General features: G+C 36.1%; 2 protein-coding genes across 2 annotated transcripts in view; both read right to left on the bottom strand.

Annotated features, from left to right (window-relative positions):
• The window catches only part of LOC137742011 (indole-3-acetaldehyde oxidase-like), a 67,115-nt gene extending 53,772 nt beyond the window's left edge, over positions 1-13,343 (bottom strand). The window contains exon 1 of the mRNA XM_068481742.1: positions 13,208-13,343. The gene's annotated coding sequence lies outside the window, so the exon portion shown is untranslated. The remainder of the gene's footprint in view (positions 1-13,207) is intronic.
• On the bottom strand, positions 3,716-13,478 carry LOC137742010 (indole-3-acetaldehyde oxidase-like). The gene is made up of 10 exons (XM_068481741.1): positions 13,208-13,478; positions 10,013-11,692; positions 8,740-8,996; positions 8,387-8,596; positions 7,917-8,135; positions 6,390-7,355; positions 5,740-5,835; positions 5,462-5,560; positions 4,887-5,076; positions 3,716-4,614 (listed from the first exon to the last, which is right to left on the bottom strand). Exons 1-10 carry the CDS (start codon positions 13,368-13,370, stop codon positions 4,397-4,399), a joined length of 4,098 nt encoding a protein of 1,365 aa, XP_068337842.1. The 5' UTR covers positions 13,371-13,478; the 3' UTR covers positions 3,716-4,396.
• Between the last annotated feature and the right edge of the window lie 550 nt (positions 13,479-14,028).

Raw genomic sequence — 14,028 nt, 5'->3', positions numbered from 1 at the left:
GTTTTCTGCTTATTAAATTTTAAAAATCTGGATTTACAGTTCGTATTTTGAGCCTGAATTCATGAAAACAAACATAAACCATTATGTATCAGCGATAATTGATCTGATTAATTTAGTTTTTAATCATAATCAATGGCATGTAGCTTTAGCAGGAGTGGGGTTTGGGAAATTAGCCAATACCCATGTTGCTTTTTGTTCGTATGCTTTCCATTTCTCCTCTCTTGCCATCTTCTCTGTATTTTTACTCTTGGTTCCGTGGTTCTGCGGCCGCCGTTAAGGTTTGCTGGATTGTCCGCTTGGCTGAAAACTATGTCCGAAGGCCAGTGCAAGAGATCGCCATTGGTCAGCTTGAACCACCAACGATCTCTTCCTTGATATATCCTCAGCATTAGCAGACTGTTCTCCAAAGGTTGCTTTATCTGTCTACCGTAGCATTTTACCCTAATATCGTTATGTATTATAAATTTATTACAAAGCTACAAGATAATATTCATTGTCTTTGCTTCATGATTTTCAGCATGGGGTGGAATTTGTTGCAGAGCATGTGCTCCCGCTGCTCATACCTCTTCTTATTGACCAGCAATTAAATGTTCAGCAGTTTGCCAAATATATGCTCTTTGTCAAGGATATTCTGAGGTGATAATTGAATGTTTTGAGTTTTACCCAAGTAATGTAGATTATTATCAAAATTGTAGAAAGAAGCAAACAACATATGCATGAAGATTTTATTAAGTACAAAGAGCCAATCATGTTACCCTATGTCTTTCCTGAAATGCCTATTTAAATTTGTTCGTTTTGAAAATGAAGTCAACCAAACCATTTTCTGGATCTTCCCAAGCAGGGACCATTGTTCTTGGCAAAATGCAGTAGTATTGAAGCTAAATGATGATTGTTTGAACTAGATTCAGGAAAATGTGAGTTTAGTAGAGAAATACTGTGTTGCCAGAATTTGGCATTTATGTTAAATGCTGCTTTTGGTATTTTAGTTTGTTTTTTTGCGTTGTGTTGATTATTGTGGCTGCTTGCAGGACCATGCTTTATTTCTTCAAGTTGGCAACGATTGGAGAGGTAAGCTCTCTGATGAAATCATCTACTTTACACTTTATTTCTTTTTACATATGGCTAAATTTTTTTAATGGATTTATATATTTCTTTCCTGTGAATTCGAATTCAAATCGGAATTATAGATTAGTAGGAACAATGGACTAGCAATAATGTGATTCAATCAATTGTTTATTAAATATTATTTTCTCTATTTTTAAAGACATTTAAAACATCTTAAAAAGCGTGTAATACCGGTTATAAAAAATGTTTTTCACAGAAGGATAATAATGTGATTAAATTAGTTGTCAAATTATTGTTTTTTTTTCCTTTTTTTTTAATTTTTAATTTTTTAAACAAACGTACACTAAGGTGGAGGCGGGTGGGTTTAGCCTCACAATGAGCTAGCAATAATTTGATTCAACCAGTTGTTTATTAAGTGCCAGTTATAAAAAATGTCTTTTGCACGCGGATAATAATGTTATTAAATTAGTTTTCAAATGATTTTTTTTTTTAACAAAATATATTATCTACACTAAAGGGAAAGATGTGGGCTTAGCCTCACAATGACTAGTAATAATGTGATTCAATCAATTGTTTATTAAATATTATTTTCTATATTCTTAATATAAATTCTATAAAGAGCGATTTTATTATATGAATTCAACTGCTTTAATTGGTTTATGAGAGATTTCTTCTAGCATAATCTAAGATTATTCATTTACTTCAAATATTTGACTTTCCTTTTGTCAATTTACGCATACAAATACATTTAAAACGTGTAAGCCGCACTTAGCACACCGTGATTCAGAAAATGAAGGCCAGTAAGTCAAGAAAATAAATAAAGCCACCACTCCCAATTAACCAATTTGTAAAAAAATAGATTCAACACAGTTTTACAATAAGCAGCAAGCAACCCTTGGAGCTCTCTGCATTCATGTCAAAACTTCCAACCCAATAAATAGATACCGCCAACATTTTTTTGACTATATCTACCAAAAGAAGATAAGAAGAAAAAAAAAGGGAAAATTGCAGACTTAACAAAAAAAATTATCAATACAGCCATCAAATCACCCCATATAATGGCCACATGAAAATATTAGAGACTTGGAGTTGAAGTTTGGGAGCTACTACCTTTTTGCTGTTTTTTTTTTTTTTTTTTGTGGAAATTTTGGGAGCTACTACCTTTGGCGTGAACAACATAGAGAAAACATGAAGGATGCTATGGTTAAGAGATTGAAGGATCAACTATTTATGGCTCGAGCATATTTTCCTAGTATCACGAAACTTCCATCACAGGACAAGTTGTCTCATGAGTTGAGACAAAATATTCAGGAGGTGGAGCGTGTTCTTAGTAAAAGTACTATAGATGCTGATCTTCCCCCACAGTAAGTTGTGAGGAGGCAGGAATAACAAAGAGATCTAGAAAGGAAGAGACATGTTAAACGGACAAAGTCTTGCTGTTATGGGCAGAATTGAAAATTTTATTGTTTGAGCCATTTTAATTAGATTGATTTAGTATTGAATTTTGTAATAATCATTAAATAAAATAAAAATTAATAAAAAGGACTTCAAATCTTTGTATTTTAATAAATAAAAAAATCATTTACTAACTTTATTTAATACTAAAAACAAAAAAATAAAAAATAAAAAAACCTTAAAAAATTCAAATTGCAGTCGTCGTATCCCCCCACCCCCCTTTTCCACACTCCACTTTTTTCTCCTATAGTCAGCTACATTAATAGATTTTATTTTATTTTTTTATTTCTTTGGTTTTTTTTGCTTAGAATAAGAAAAAAAACTTCAAATTGAATTACATTCTCCAGTTTTATTTTTGTGGTGTTGTTTTCCAATAGCAGTCAAGATGACGATAAATTTTTCATTGTGCCCAGAACACGGGATGGTACATCACGTGTCTCTATACAATTTGTGAGATTCTTATGTTAAAAATTAATAACATAAAAAATAAAATTTCTCACCACTTAAATAATAACAGGGGGTGTACCATTTGTGTCACGGGCATAAGAAAAAATTTCTCCAAGATGACACCCAAGCTCAAGAAATTGGATGGAGAGCTACATTTATTATTGTAGGTATGTAAAAAATGTGAGGAAATTTTAATTTGGTAATTGAAAACAGCTTTTTGAATAATTATTGAGAACATAATCTTCTCGAGGTTTTGATCTAAAGGATCACTTATAGGTTCATCGTTTTTGGCACAATGGGTGTTTTTGCAAGACCAAAAAGGGTCCAAGTTTCAAACCTTATGAAACTGAACCAACAATTAAAGACTATTTATAAAACTTGACCAATAAGTAGAACTATTCATGAAACTAGACCAATAAGTAGACCTTATTTATCAAACCGAACATTACTTATGAAACGAAACATAGAATTAGGCACTATTTCCAAAACTAAACCAATAAGTGGAAACTATTTATGAAACTAGACTATACACTATTTATGGGGAGCAAGGATATAATGAGGGTTCATACAAGTATCTAACAAGTCTCCTACAATTTATTGAAAAGATAAAATGTAAGATGAAAGATATCTATGCTCGCCAAGGCGGGCTAGGCAGCTTAGGTAACTACACAGGCATCTAGGAAGATCTAGGCGCCTTTTCTTATTTTTATAAATAGATAGGGATTAATTGTGGCAGTGGTCAACCGCCTAGCGCCTAGGCATCCCTAAGAGGTGGATACAGAGCATGAATAGAGTTGATTATTTTGAGATCCTCCCTAAATTATAGCTAGGAGCTCATTTAAGGAGCCCAAATGCTCTTATGTTTTACTATTATTGTTATTCTCTGCAGCTTACTGGGTTCCTTCACCAACCTAGTACACCGTTTCACGGTATAGGGGTTTAATTCAGCACTCTTGGGGATGAGTGTTTGAACAATAATGACCCCAATTCTAAACACTCTCACTGCATAGAATTTTCCTCAAATATAAATATAGACAGAAAACAACCCAATCTCCGAGATTACGAACCATTCTCCGGTCGAATGAACCTTGGTCTAACACAATTTGTCTCAATACAAGTTGCAAACACAAAAGGTATAATAAGATGGTTCGTGTTTAGTTGTCTTACAGATAAAAGCTTATTCAACAGTAATGTTCAAAAACCGGACAACGAACCTAAACACAAGTAACGTGAGATGGAATGGTTCATCTATTGCCAATTCTCGTTTTTTTATTGGTTTTGCACTATAAACAGACCTAAAATCTGTTGAAAAACCTATATTCGTATCCTTATTGAGATCAAGTGATGGCGATTGACTCACATTTTAGGATCTTTGGCTGTGATGGACAAATTAACTAGCATGATCATGCCTTCCAGCCATAACGTACGTTTATTCTCTGCCTACAATCCATTCCAAGTACCTCTCCACAGCTTCCAGTCCACACAGCTCCTTCACAACAGGCATGGTAGCAGGAACATCTAACTGGAATATTGATGCCGATCCATCTAGGCCGCCCCACTGAAGAAGCTGTTTTCTTGATTCTTTAATGGCAGCCCTTGTAGCGCAGTGAACAGAAACCGCAAGAAGTAATGGTGGCTCACCAGAAGCTGCGCAAACGATTTTCAATGTGTGAGTTTCACACAGCACTTTTCAAATTTTATGATGAAACATGCTCTTCTTTAATTGAAATGTTCATACTAACATAAAATTTTCAGCTTTCCAATTTATGTAATAACACAAAATTTTCGACTCTTCAATTTTTGTAACAACATAATCTCAATTTTTTCAAAATTCGCCTGCTTTTAATCACACAAAATACTTTTCTGGTATCAGTTGTAGTTGGGATAAGTAGAAGTATGCAAGGAACGGCATGGCAGACCTTTTGAAGAGAGCACGTGTTTTTTATGATGCCCACTGTTCAATACTTCAACATTGAACTGTTTGGGTATGGTGTCCACCGTAGGAATCTTATATGTCCATGTACCTTCTGAAATCACCAACCCATCAGAGTTTTCCGAGTACTCTTCAAGCATGAAAAACCCAATACCCTGAACAAAAGAACCTTCGATCTGCAAGAAACATGTAATGTCAAACTTAACTAAACCACATTAACTACGTGCCAGTGAACTGGCATTATGGATCTTAACAGATTGTAGAAAAGTTGAAAACTAGGATTCTTATTCCAAAGATGACTAGATGATGAAAATGCTACACTTCTTCGAACAGAGAAAGCCTAAAGACGCTAAAGAACGGAAGTACCTAAAAATTTATAAAATAAACCGAACTACTAACTTTTCTTACAATGGAATTTGAAAAATTCTCCAAGGCAGAACCTACTGATTAGCAATGCAAACAACAAAATCTAGGTAGAGCTTAATTAAAAAAAATGCAAAAAAATAAAAAAATGTATGTAAACATTATAAAAATCTGAGTAGCAAGTTCAATCATGCTAACCTGTCCTAAATCCACAGCAGGGTTGAGACTCTGACCACAATCGTAGATAATATCCGATCGCAGAATTGTGGTTTGTCCAGTCAGAACGTTTACCTCCACCTGTGATCAAGTAGTTTCAATGTTATTAATCTATAACTTTTAAATGAGAAAAAACTGGTCTCTATGACTGTGACGTTGCATTATGATTTGCTCTGCATTATGTAAATCTGCATCTTGCCGAAAATTCAACAATACACATGAATGAAAATGAAGGAGTAAGACGGTCAACACAAACTTGCCTCACTCACAGCAGCACCATAGTTAAGGTATGCCCTGGAAGCAGAATCAGGGACATAATAAGAACTTGCTGATAAGTTCACATCTTGCAAGGATGCCTGCATTTTGACAGAAGAAATATAAACTGCAACAACTACATCAAATTTGGGAATAAAGAAAAATGCAAGTTAAAGAGAGTTTTTTTTTATTTTTTATTTTTTATTTATTTTTTATTTGATTTTTATTTATGTTTGATATATATTTCTTGGAGAGAGTTTGGTGTTTCAGTGGCCTTCAAAAGCTATAAGGAGAAGCCACTGGGAAGTAGGGCAAGCTTGAAAGTTTGATAACTCATTAAGTTTTATTTGTACTCATAAGAAAATTGTGGCTCAATGTCAATTATTCTGTCTGGGGTTGAGTTTCTTGGGTTCTTCCAGATTCAATGTGTGAACTATTGGAGCGCCATGGCATGGATTTGAAACAAATCAATAAGTTAATGAAATGTTTCAAAAGAAAAAAATGATGCATCAATAATTTCATGGTGATTGCTATTTTTGCTCCCTGCACTCCTCTGGGAGACTGCAAATAACATGCTATTATGGTAGTGTTATTTGCATTCCAACAAAGGAGCACACGAGTGAAATAAGCCCTCCCCTCAATCCAAATAGAATACCTGCTGAATAAGAGTCTCCCAGTTAATAGAGCCCATTTGCTCCTTCAATCTCCCCTTGAGAGTAGCTAACCTCTCAACCAAAATATTACAGCAAAGTCTAACTGCCTCACAGCTTGTCTCAGATGTAGTGCTCCCAGCAGTCATTCCCCCTTGAATTAAGCTCAATGTATCTGATTGCACCACCCGTATTTTATCCAAGAAATCTCCACTACCATCACATTGAATCGAACCAAGAGCAAAAGCTGTCACCTGTTTTACCTTCGTCCAGAGCCCCTGACCCAGTTCAATTCCTCCAACTTCAACAACAACAGACCCATCACTTAAAATGCCTACTTTTCCCGGAGTTGGCCTCAATGACACTTCATACAATATCGGTACTCGAGAAATTCCTCTTTTCTGCCATTTATTACACCTATTAAATTCTTTTACAATCTCAGTCCTTGGGTTAAAGCTTGAAGACATGGACAACTTGTTCCATATCAATGGTAAAGTATACTCCAGGGGTTCACCAGCGCTCTGCTCGTAAAACAAATCAAGGCTGTGAGATGTGTGAAGATTAACGCTTCTCACAGAATCTACTTCTATAGAAAGGATGGATGCTACATGTTCAATTACAGCTTCAGCGATAAATGACCCCTGCACCTCCCCAGGGGCCCGCATAGCAGACCTACTTGGAGTGTTTGTTTTGCACACCTTGATATCGAAAGCCAGAGCACCCCAGTCATACTTCTTAAGCGCAGTCACAATACTTTTTGGCAATAATGGACTAAAGTCTATGGAAATCCCTGCATTTATCAATATCTCAAGTTCTAAAGCTGTAATCTTCCCATCAGACTTGAATCCCACACTGTAAGTTATCTTCATGGGATGCCTTCCTCCAGCCATTATCATATCAGTCTTGCGATTGAGATATATCCGTACAGGTCTATGTAATTTGTGTGCTGCAAGAGCACATGCAGTTGCGACCTAAACATCAGAATTGCAGCAGCTTTATATTCTATTGAGCATTGGGAATCAAGTACTCAAAAAACCATAAACATAGCAAGTGATATATACATATACATATTTATATATATATATGCACGTATATATTATGTGTGTGTGAGTGTGTCTGGTGTCTGCACGCATGTGTAAGATAAAGTTTATTGGTTTACTATTGATCCTGAAGAATCGTAATTTATCGTAATTTATCAGTTTATTGGTGTAGGCCTCATTCCCAACTTATGTCTAAATTTCTAGGTGCATAATGAGACTACACCAGTATGTTTCTCTTAATCTGCATTTGTGTACTCTCCACATGCAGGATAGGAGTTGTATGTGCGCAGAATGTTAGCTTAATACACAATGTTGGCCCGCTTCCTAGCAGCTTAAGTTTTTGGGTTCCATTCATTGTCTAACAGAAATATTATATTCATGTTCACTGTGATAACAAGTGCTTAATCTACAGTTAAACGGACAATCTCGTCCACGATTAGATAGACAGTAATAAAGAAGGAATATAGAGATTTATGTAGGTATTATACTCACAGGCATTGATTGCATGGCCTTTCCACCGAAGCCCCCTCCGACCCTTCTTGTAATTACACGAATATTATTTTCAGGAATACCAAGACATTTTGCAATTGTAGAGTGTGCATACTCAGGCACTTGACTTGAAGTGTAAACCACCATGCAGTTGTCTTCATCTGGTACAGCAAGGGCTGTTTGTGTCTCCATGTAGAAATAGTATTGTGAACCAAGTTTGATCTGAAAGCAAGTTATGCATGGATTTGTAAGTTAGTGGGCGGTTCTACTTGAAAACCAAGCCAACATTCTCTTATACTCGTATTTTCTCCCATTTCACAAGTCCTTTCTATGTATATAAATAAAACCAAGGAACAAAGTTGAATATCCAAAATCCAAATTACTGGAACATAGAAAAGTACGAAAAGGGCAGAACATTAGTGTGGGAAGGAGACCGGGAAACAAAGAAAGAATGTCATATTGATTTCAAGTACCTCAGCAGAAATAATCTTGTGATCAGCTGCAGCCATTCCATTTGATATGTCACCGACCTGTTTCGGATACAAGAAAGGAGGGACCTCAAAAAAACTTGCTCTCTTAACTGCCTCTTCGACTGATAAGATAGGTGGATCTACATCTTCCATGTTATAATCAACCACCGCAAAGTTTGTAGCCATATCTGCATGTTTCTGCGTATCTGCTACCTACAAAACTTTCTTTTGATGAGTAAACTGACACACATCCAAAGAAAGGAGAAAAATTATGTGTATAGTCTACAATTATGGATAGCGATTGGCATTCATCCCAACTAAGATCGTTAGATATAATCACAAGATCGTTGAATTACCACGAAAGCAAGACGCTGACCAGCCCATTCTGTAAGATCATTAGCAAACAGAGGTTCTGTACCAAGAAAAGTCTTGGACCCTATGTTCTCCCCAGACTTGGGAACATCTTTGAAAGATATCAGTGCAGTAACTCCTGGATGTGATTTAGGTTCAAGTTTTATTCCCTTCACTCTAGCCAAAGGCTTTGTACTATAAATGAACGCTCCATGTAAGCAATTTTTCGGAGATGGAATGTCGTCTACATAGACTGCCTCACCTACAAATTGATGGTCATGAATGAGATAAGTACTTTTGTGTCACGAGCTAGAAGCGCTCAAGAAGACATATAGAAAAATGGAAAAGATACATAGTCAGTTGAAACAAAAGAATTATAGAAGAAACAATTAACACTGAAGTTGGAGCACACCCACTGTTTTGTGAAAACAGTCAATAACTTTTACAAACGAGGAAACAAAACAAATTAAAACAAAAAAAGACAAAAGGTCAACGAAAGCTTGGTGCCATAAAGATACAAAGAGAATCATTTGAAACATGATCTGTTAAGAAATTATCTCTCTCTCTCTCTCTCTCTCTCTCTCTCTCTCTCTCTCTCTCCATCCAGGGAAAGCAAGAGAGCAAAAGAGTGAGAGACAGCGGGAGGAGGACACAATACTATATAGCAGGTGAACAAATTGCCCACAACTGGTCATCACTTTGTATTCTGTCAATTTTGGTTTCATTAAGATTTTGTTTCTTATATAAAAGAATGATCTCAAAAGATGGAAAATGAGACCTTTCTATAAGCATATCATAAGTATATAATTCAAACTCCCACTACTTTTAGGTATTTAACGAATAAAACATAATTGTTAACGAATAAATCATACTACAATTTTCTCAACTAGATAAAAGTGATATTTTGGAGCAGAGAACAGGCCTGCAAACTAAGTCCAATACCAAAAAAAAGAGACAATGATCCTCACTTTGTTTAACTTGGGTCTCACACGATGGTTTGAAGGGAAAGAAAGCTAGGGTTATGGGGGCACTATGATCCTCACCTTGTTTTGGGTGGTTTGGATGAAGAGGAATAGAAGGATTTTTGAAGATTTTGTGGGAGCTATTGGAAAGCTGCTATCTCTTGGTTCGTTAGCAGTTTTTAGAGTTTGGTTGTTTTTTTTTTTCATTTTGTTCGGGCTGTAGCGTGCTAACCCTCCCTCCCACCACCCATAAAAAAATAAAAGGATGCTTAGTAATTAGACATCCATATAATCATGTATGTGAAGGATAACTAACCTGAAGCTTGTATGAGACCTCCAGATTTTGTAATTGGTTTACCAACCGGATCATACTCTGTACTTAATTCAATCACCTGTTTACCAGATGACAGAACAGTTCTCATCTTATCGCTAGCACTTTTGTTCCTTTTTAACTTGGAAGCATCGGCCAACAAAGTATTTCCCAAGAATCCTTTGCAACTTTCACTGTCAATTAAGGGGCTAAAGAACTCGAAAAGAAAACTGGCAGCCAAGCTTGACCTGTAAGCAGGGCTCGTAGTTCCTTCTTCAGGAACCACAACATCCCTAACTAATTTAATAGCGTCATATAGAACACCAGGACTCAGCACTTTTCCAGTTAAAAATTCCTCGATCTTTCTTGCTCTAATTGCATGTTTAGTTCCATAAGCACCAAAAGCCAGACGACAACGATCCACCATAATTCCATTGGAAATCTTACCAAACGAAACCTCTGCTAGGAAGGCAGCATTTAAATAAGCTAATGCCCTTCCTAGGGGTCTTGGTGCAGCTCGATAGGTTTCAAAAAGCAACATGGTGTCAGTTTCTGGAGAAACTTTTCTAACTGCTTCCCAATTTGGGATTTTAACACTTAAAAGTACACTTTTCGGATCCAGTGGAGGCCTTTTCAGAAAATCCTCTAACATAACCGTTTCAGATCTAACACCATTCATTATATCTACTTCTGAATCCACAGCAAGAAGTATTGTAGCAATATCTGAAGGAAAACATTTTCTCTGTGCCATCACCAAATTCCCTCCTATACTACCTGTATTTCTGATGAACCCTGAAGCAATTTTCTCCATATGATTGGCAATTTTTTTTGACACATCACCACCTCTTGATGGAGATCCACCGTTGTCTTTCTTCTTCAAAGACTCAATAACTTTAGAGATTGTTACAGTTGCTCCGAACTCAACCCCCACAGGGTCCTTCTTAACCATTGATAATTCAGGAACACATCTGAGATCAATGTATCTGTCATAGCGCTTTAGCTCCTTGTAATAGCCCGTCCCTGTGTTTCCAACAACTAATTTCATCTCGTTTGCATTATCAAAATCATTATCTTTCAATAAGTTTTGAAGCTCCTCAACTCTAAGAGGATTGTACCAACCATATCTCGTAGGATCCAAAGACATGGAAGAACAAATTTCTTTTTTTAAGAAGTCCGGAAATGTACAGATGTCACCATGACGGTTATATAGAGGTAAACTCTTTACTTTTACTTCCTTACTATCTCCCTTTTTCCAAAAGGAGTTGAACCCCAAATCCTCCATGTCAACATCAGATGCGAAACTCTTGCAGGCATCAACAATTGGTCGATACCCAGTACATCGACAGAGGTTACCTGCAATAGACTTTTCAGCTTCGGAAACAGAAAGCTTGGAGAACCCAGGAGGGGGATCAGGTCTATTCGCCTTTTCAGCATTGACAAGAGCTCCAAAGAGTGAAACACACATGCCAGGAGTACAAAAGCCGCATTGAGAAGCATGGAAACCAGCAATCCTTTGGTGAATTGGGTGGAACCCGTCTTTGATATTTCCAAGGCCTTCGGATGTTGTAATTGAACATCCATTTATACTGCAAAGCAGAGTGAGACATGAACTTGCAGTAAAATCTTTCACTTCGTCGACAATAGGGTCGTACTTGGACAGTAGCACAACACAAGCACCGCAACCACCTGCACCCGATTTTTATAAGTGCATATCACCAAACGTGTCCAAAGATTTTTAGTAAGACGTAGTTTTCCTTGAAAATTTTGAAACCCAAACTACAATCTCATTTAATATGATCACTGCAGAAAAAACACCTTAAATTACAGAAATTTCGTCACAAAAAGAAACCTCTTTAAGCATCAGTTGGTCACCTCGGAAGCGAGGTGAGTACTAGTTTCGTTTTCTGAATTACTTTATTTTGCAACAATTGTTCAGGATGGTAAACCAAAAATTCAGAATTCTTTATATGAGAAACACAAAGTTTGATCATAATTGAAAAAAGTTCAGATTCTACCATCAAACCAATTGGCAATATAGGGAGTAGTCCAACCTCTAATAAGCTCATACAAGGTCCATTCTCCCATCAATGTGGGACTCATTCTCAATACACGCCCCTCACGTGTGGCAAAAATTTTTCGAGCCGAACACGTGGACAACATAACGAGGTGACATGGAGCTCATTCTCAACACACCTCCTGACGTGCGGTGAATTTTTCGAGCCTAACACGTGGACAACATAACAGGGTGACCTGGAGCACATGTGATCGTTTGGCTTCACACGTAAGACAACCTGCTCTAGTACCATAAAGAAAGTTGAGGTTCCACCATAAAACCAATTGGCAATATGGAGAGTAGTCCAACCTCTTAGACCATCTCCAACCCTTAGGCTAAGACCTAAAATTTTTTGCCCAGAAACAGTTTTTTCTCTGCAAACATTATGGGTTAAATTTTCCTAGATCATTAAAGAATGAATTTAGGCTAATTTTTTTTCTTAAAGCAACTTTTTAAAAGAAAAAAAATTATGTAGACTATTCTAATTTTATTTTATGAACATTTTAACCTAAAAATATTTAGATTCTGATAAATATTGAAAAATCACTAACCGACACCATGAAACTCGTGAAACACTATGAAAGAATATGAAACATATAAAAGAATTTTTTTTAATTACTTTAGCTATTGAATTTAAATTTGGACCGTTAAATATTTTTTTTACGGTTGGATTTCATCAAATTATATCGTAACTGTTGGATTCAATGAATTTATAAATATAAAACCAAAAATAATATACATATATGGTGGACTAGCCCCAACTAACCCAAGGGGAATCCTGGGCTAAATTTGGCCCAGGAATGAGTTTTGAGTTTTAACTCATATTTGTTTCAATGATTAGAGCAAGTTGAAGTAAATTTAGAACCTAAAATTTAAGTTCTACTCTAAAAGTTGAAGTAGGTCTTATAAGCCTATGCCAGATTTATGCTCCTACTCATTTTCAACAATAGCATGCAACACGCAATTTTTTTTTCATAGCAACACGCAATTTTAACAACACGCAATTTTTCTTTCATAGTACGTACGACTAAGTCGTCCAAAAATCCACAAATGATACTCATCAATCATCGTGTTTATAATATACATCAAAAAGCCACAGAAATTCATGATCATACACGCAGAGCACAGTCAAAGTTAGAGAGAGAGACCTTCACCGCAGCTGAGCTTGACACTTTTGAATCTCGTCTGAGAACGCAAGAAGGCGAGCAGAGTGGTTGAAGGATCAACGGTCGGGAGCTCAAACCTCTCTCCGTTAACTGCAAAAACTAGGCTGCCACCGCTTCCTGCCGCTGCGTCTCTTTCGTTGGCCATTTCTGTGAGCAAAGCGAGAGGAACCCAGCTGCTGTTTCAGAGGCAATGCTACTCAGCTACAAATTCATATATCGAAATTAAACTAACCCAACAACCATTGCAATAACAATGAAAAAGAAAGAAAGAAAACGACGGCACCTGTATTTTAATGCAAGTATCGCATTCACATGGTCCTTTGAATTTAGGAGTGGAGACCACAATTTTGACTTTCCTTCTTTTTTGTGATTGGTAAAGGACAAGAATGTTCTCCGAAATTTTTTTGAGATTCGGGAATTATTTAATCGTGGTCGTTCATTATATATCGTATGACCAATTTTCATTAAGTATTATTTATATTTAATTTTAAATTTAAAATTCAAAATAATTTTTAATTACACGATGTACGAGAGACAAATTCAATTAATTGATCATTCGGATTTTCACAAAGAAAATTCAAAGAGAATAGTATACCATTGGTAAAAACTAAAAAGGTGACCGTCTGACAAAAAAAAAAAAATATTAAATACTCAATCATCTTTCAGAATATTTGGTTTTTTGTGTTTTAATTAGGCTTATTATATTAATTCAACAGTATAAAGGAATGCCCTTAAGATGCACACTAAATGATATTTTATGCATCACATATCATACTCATACACCTCACCATTATTTGATCATC

The sequence above is a fragment of the Pyrus communis genome, chromosome 8 (genome assembly GCF_963583255.1).
Source record: "Pyrus communis chromosome 8, drPyrComm1.1, whole genome shotgun sequence".
Lineage (NCBI taxonomy): Eukaryota > Viridiplantae > Streptophyta > Magnoliopsida > Rosales > Rosaceae > Pyrus > Pyrus communis.
This window is presented reverse-complemented; position numbering and strand designations above follow the sequence as displayed.

Bases quoted from the DNA above. Each gene is read 5' to 3' on its own strand.
- LOC137742010 (XM_068481741.1), bottom strand. From the start codon at position 13,370: ATGGCCAACGAAAGAGACGCAGCGGCAGGAAGCGGTGGCAGCCTAGTT. The intron at 7,356-7,916 runs GTGAGTATAATA...TCTGATGTTTAG, and splicing joins AGGCCATGCAATCAATGCCT to GTCGCAACTGCATGTGCTCT. The intron at 5,836-6,389 runs GTATTCTATTTG...GTCAAAATGCAG, and splicing joins GGGAGACTCTTATTCAGCAG to GCATCCTTGCAAGATGTGAA.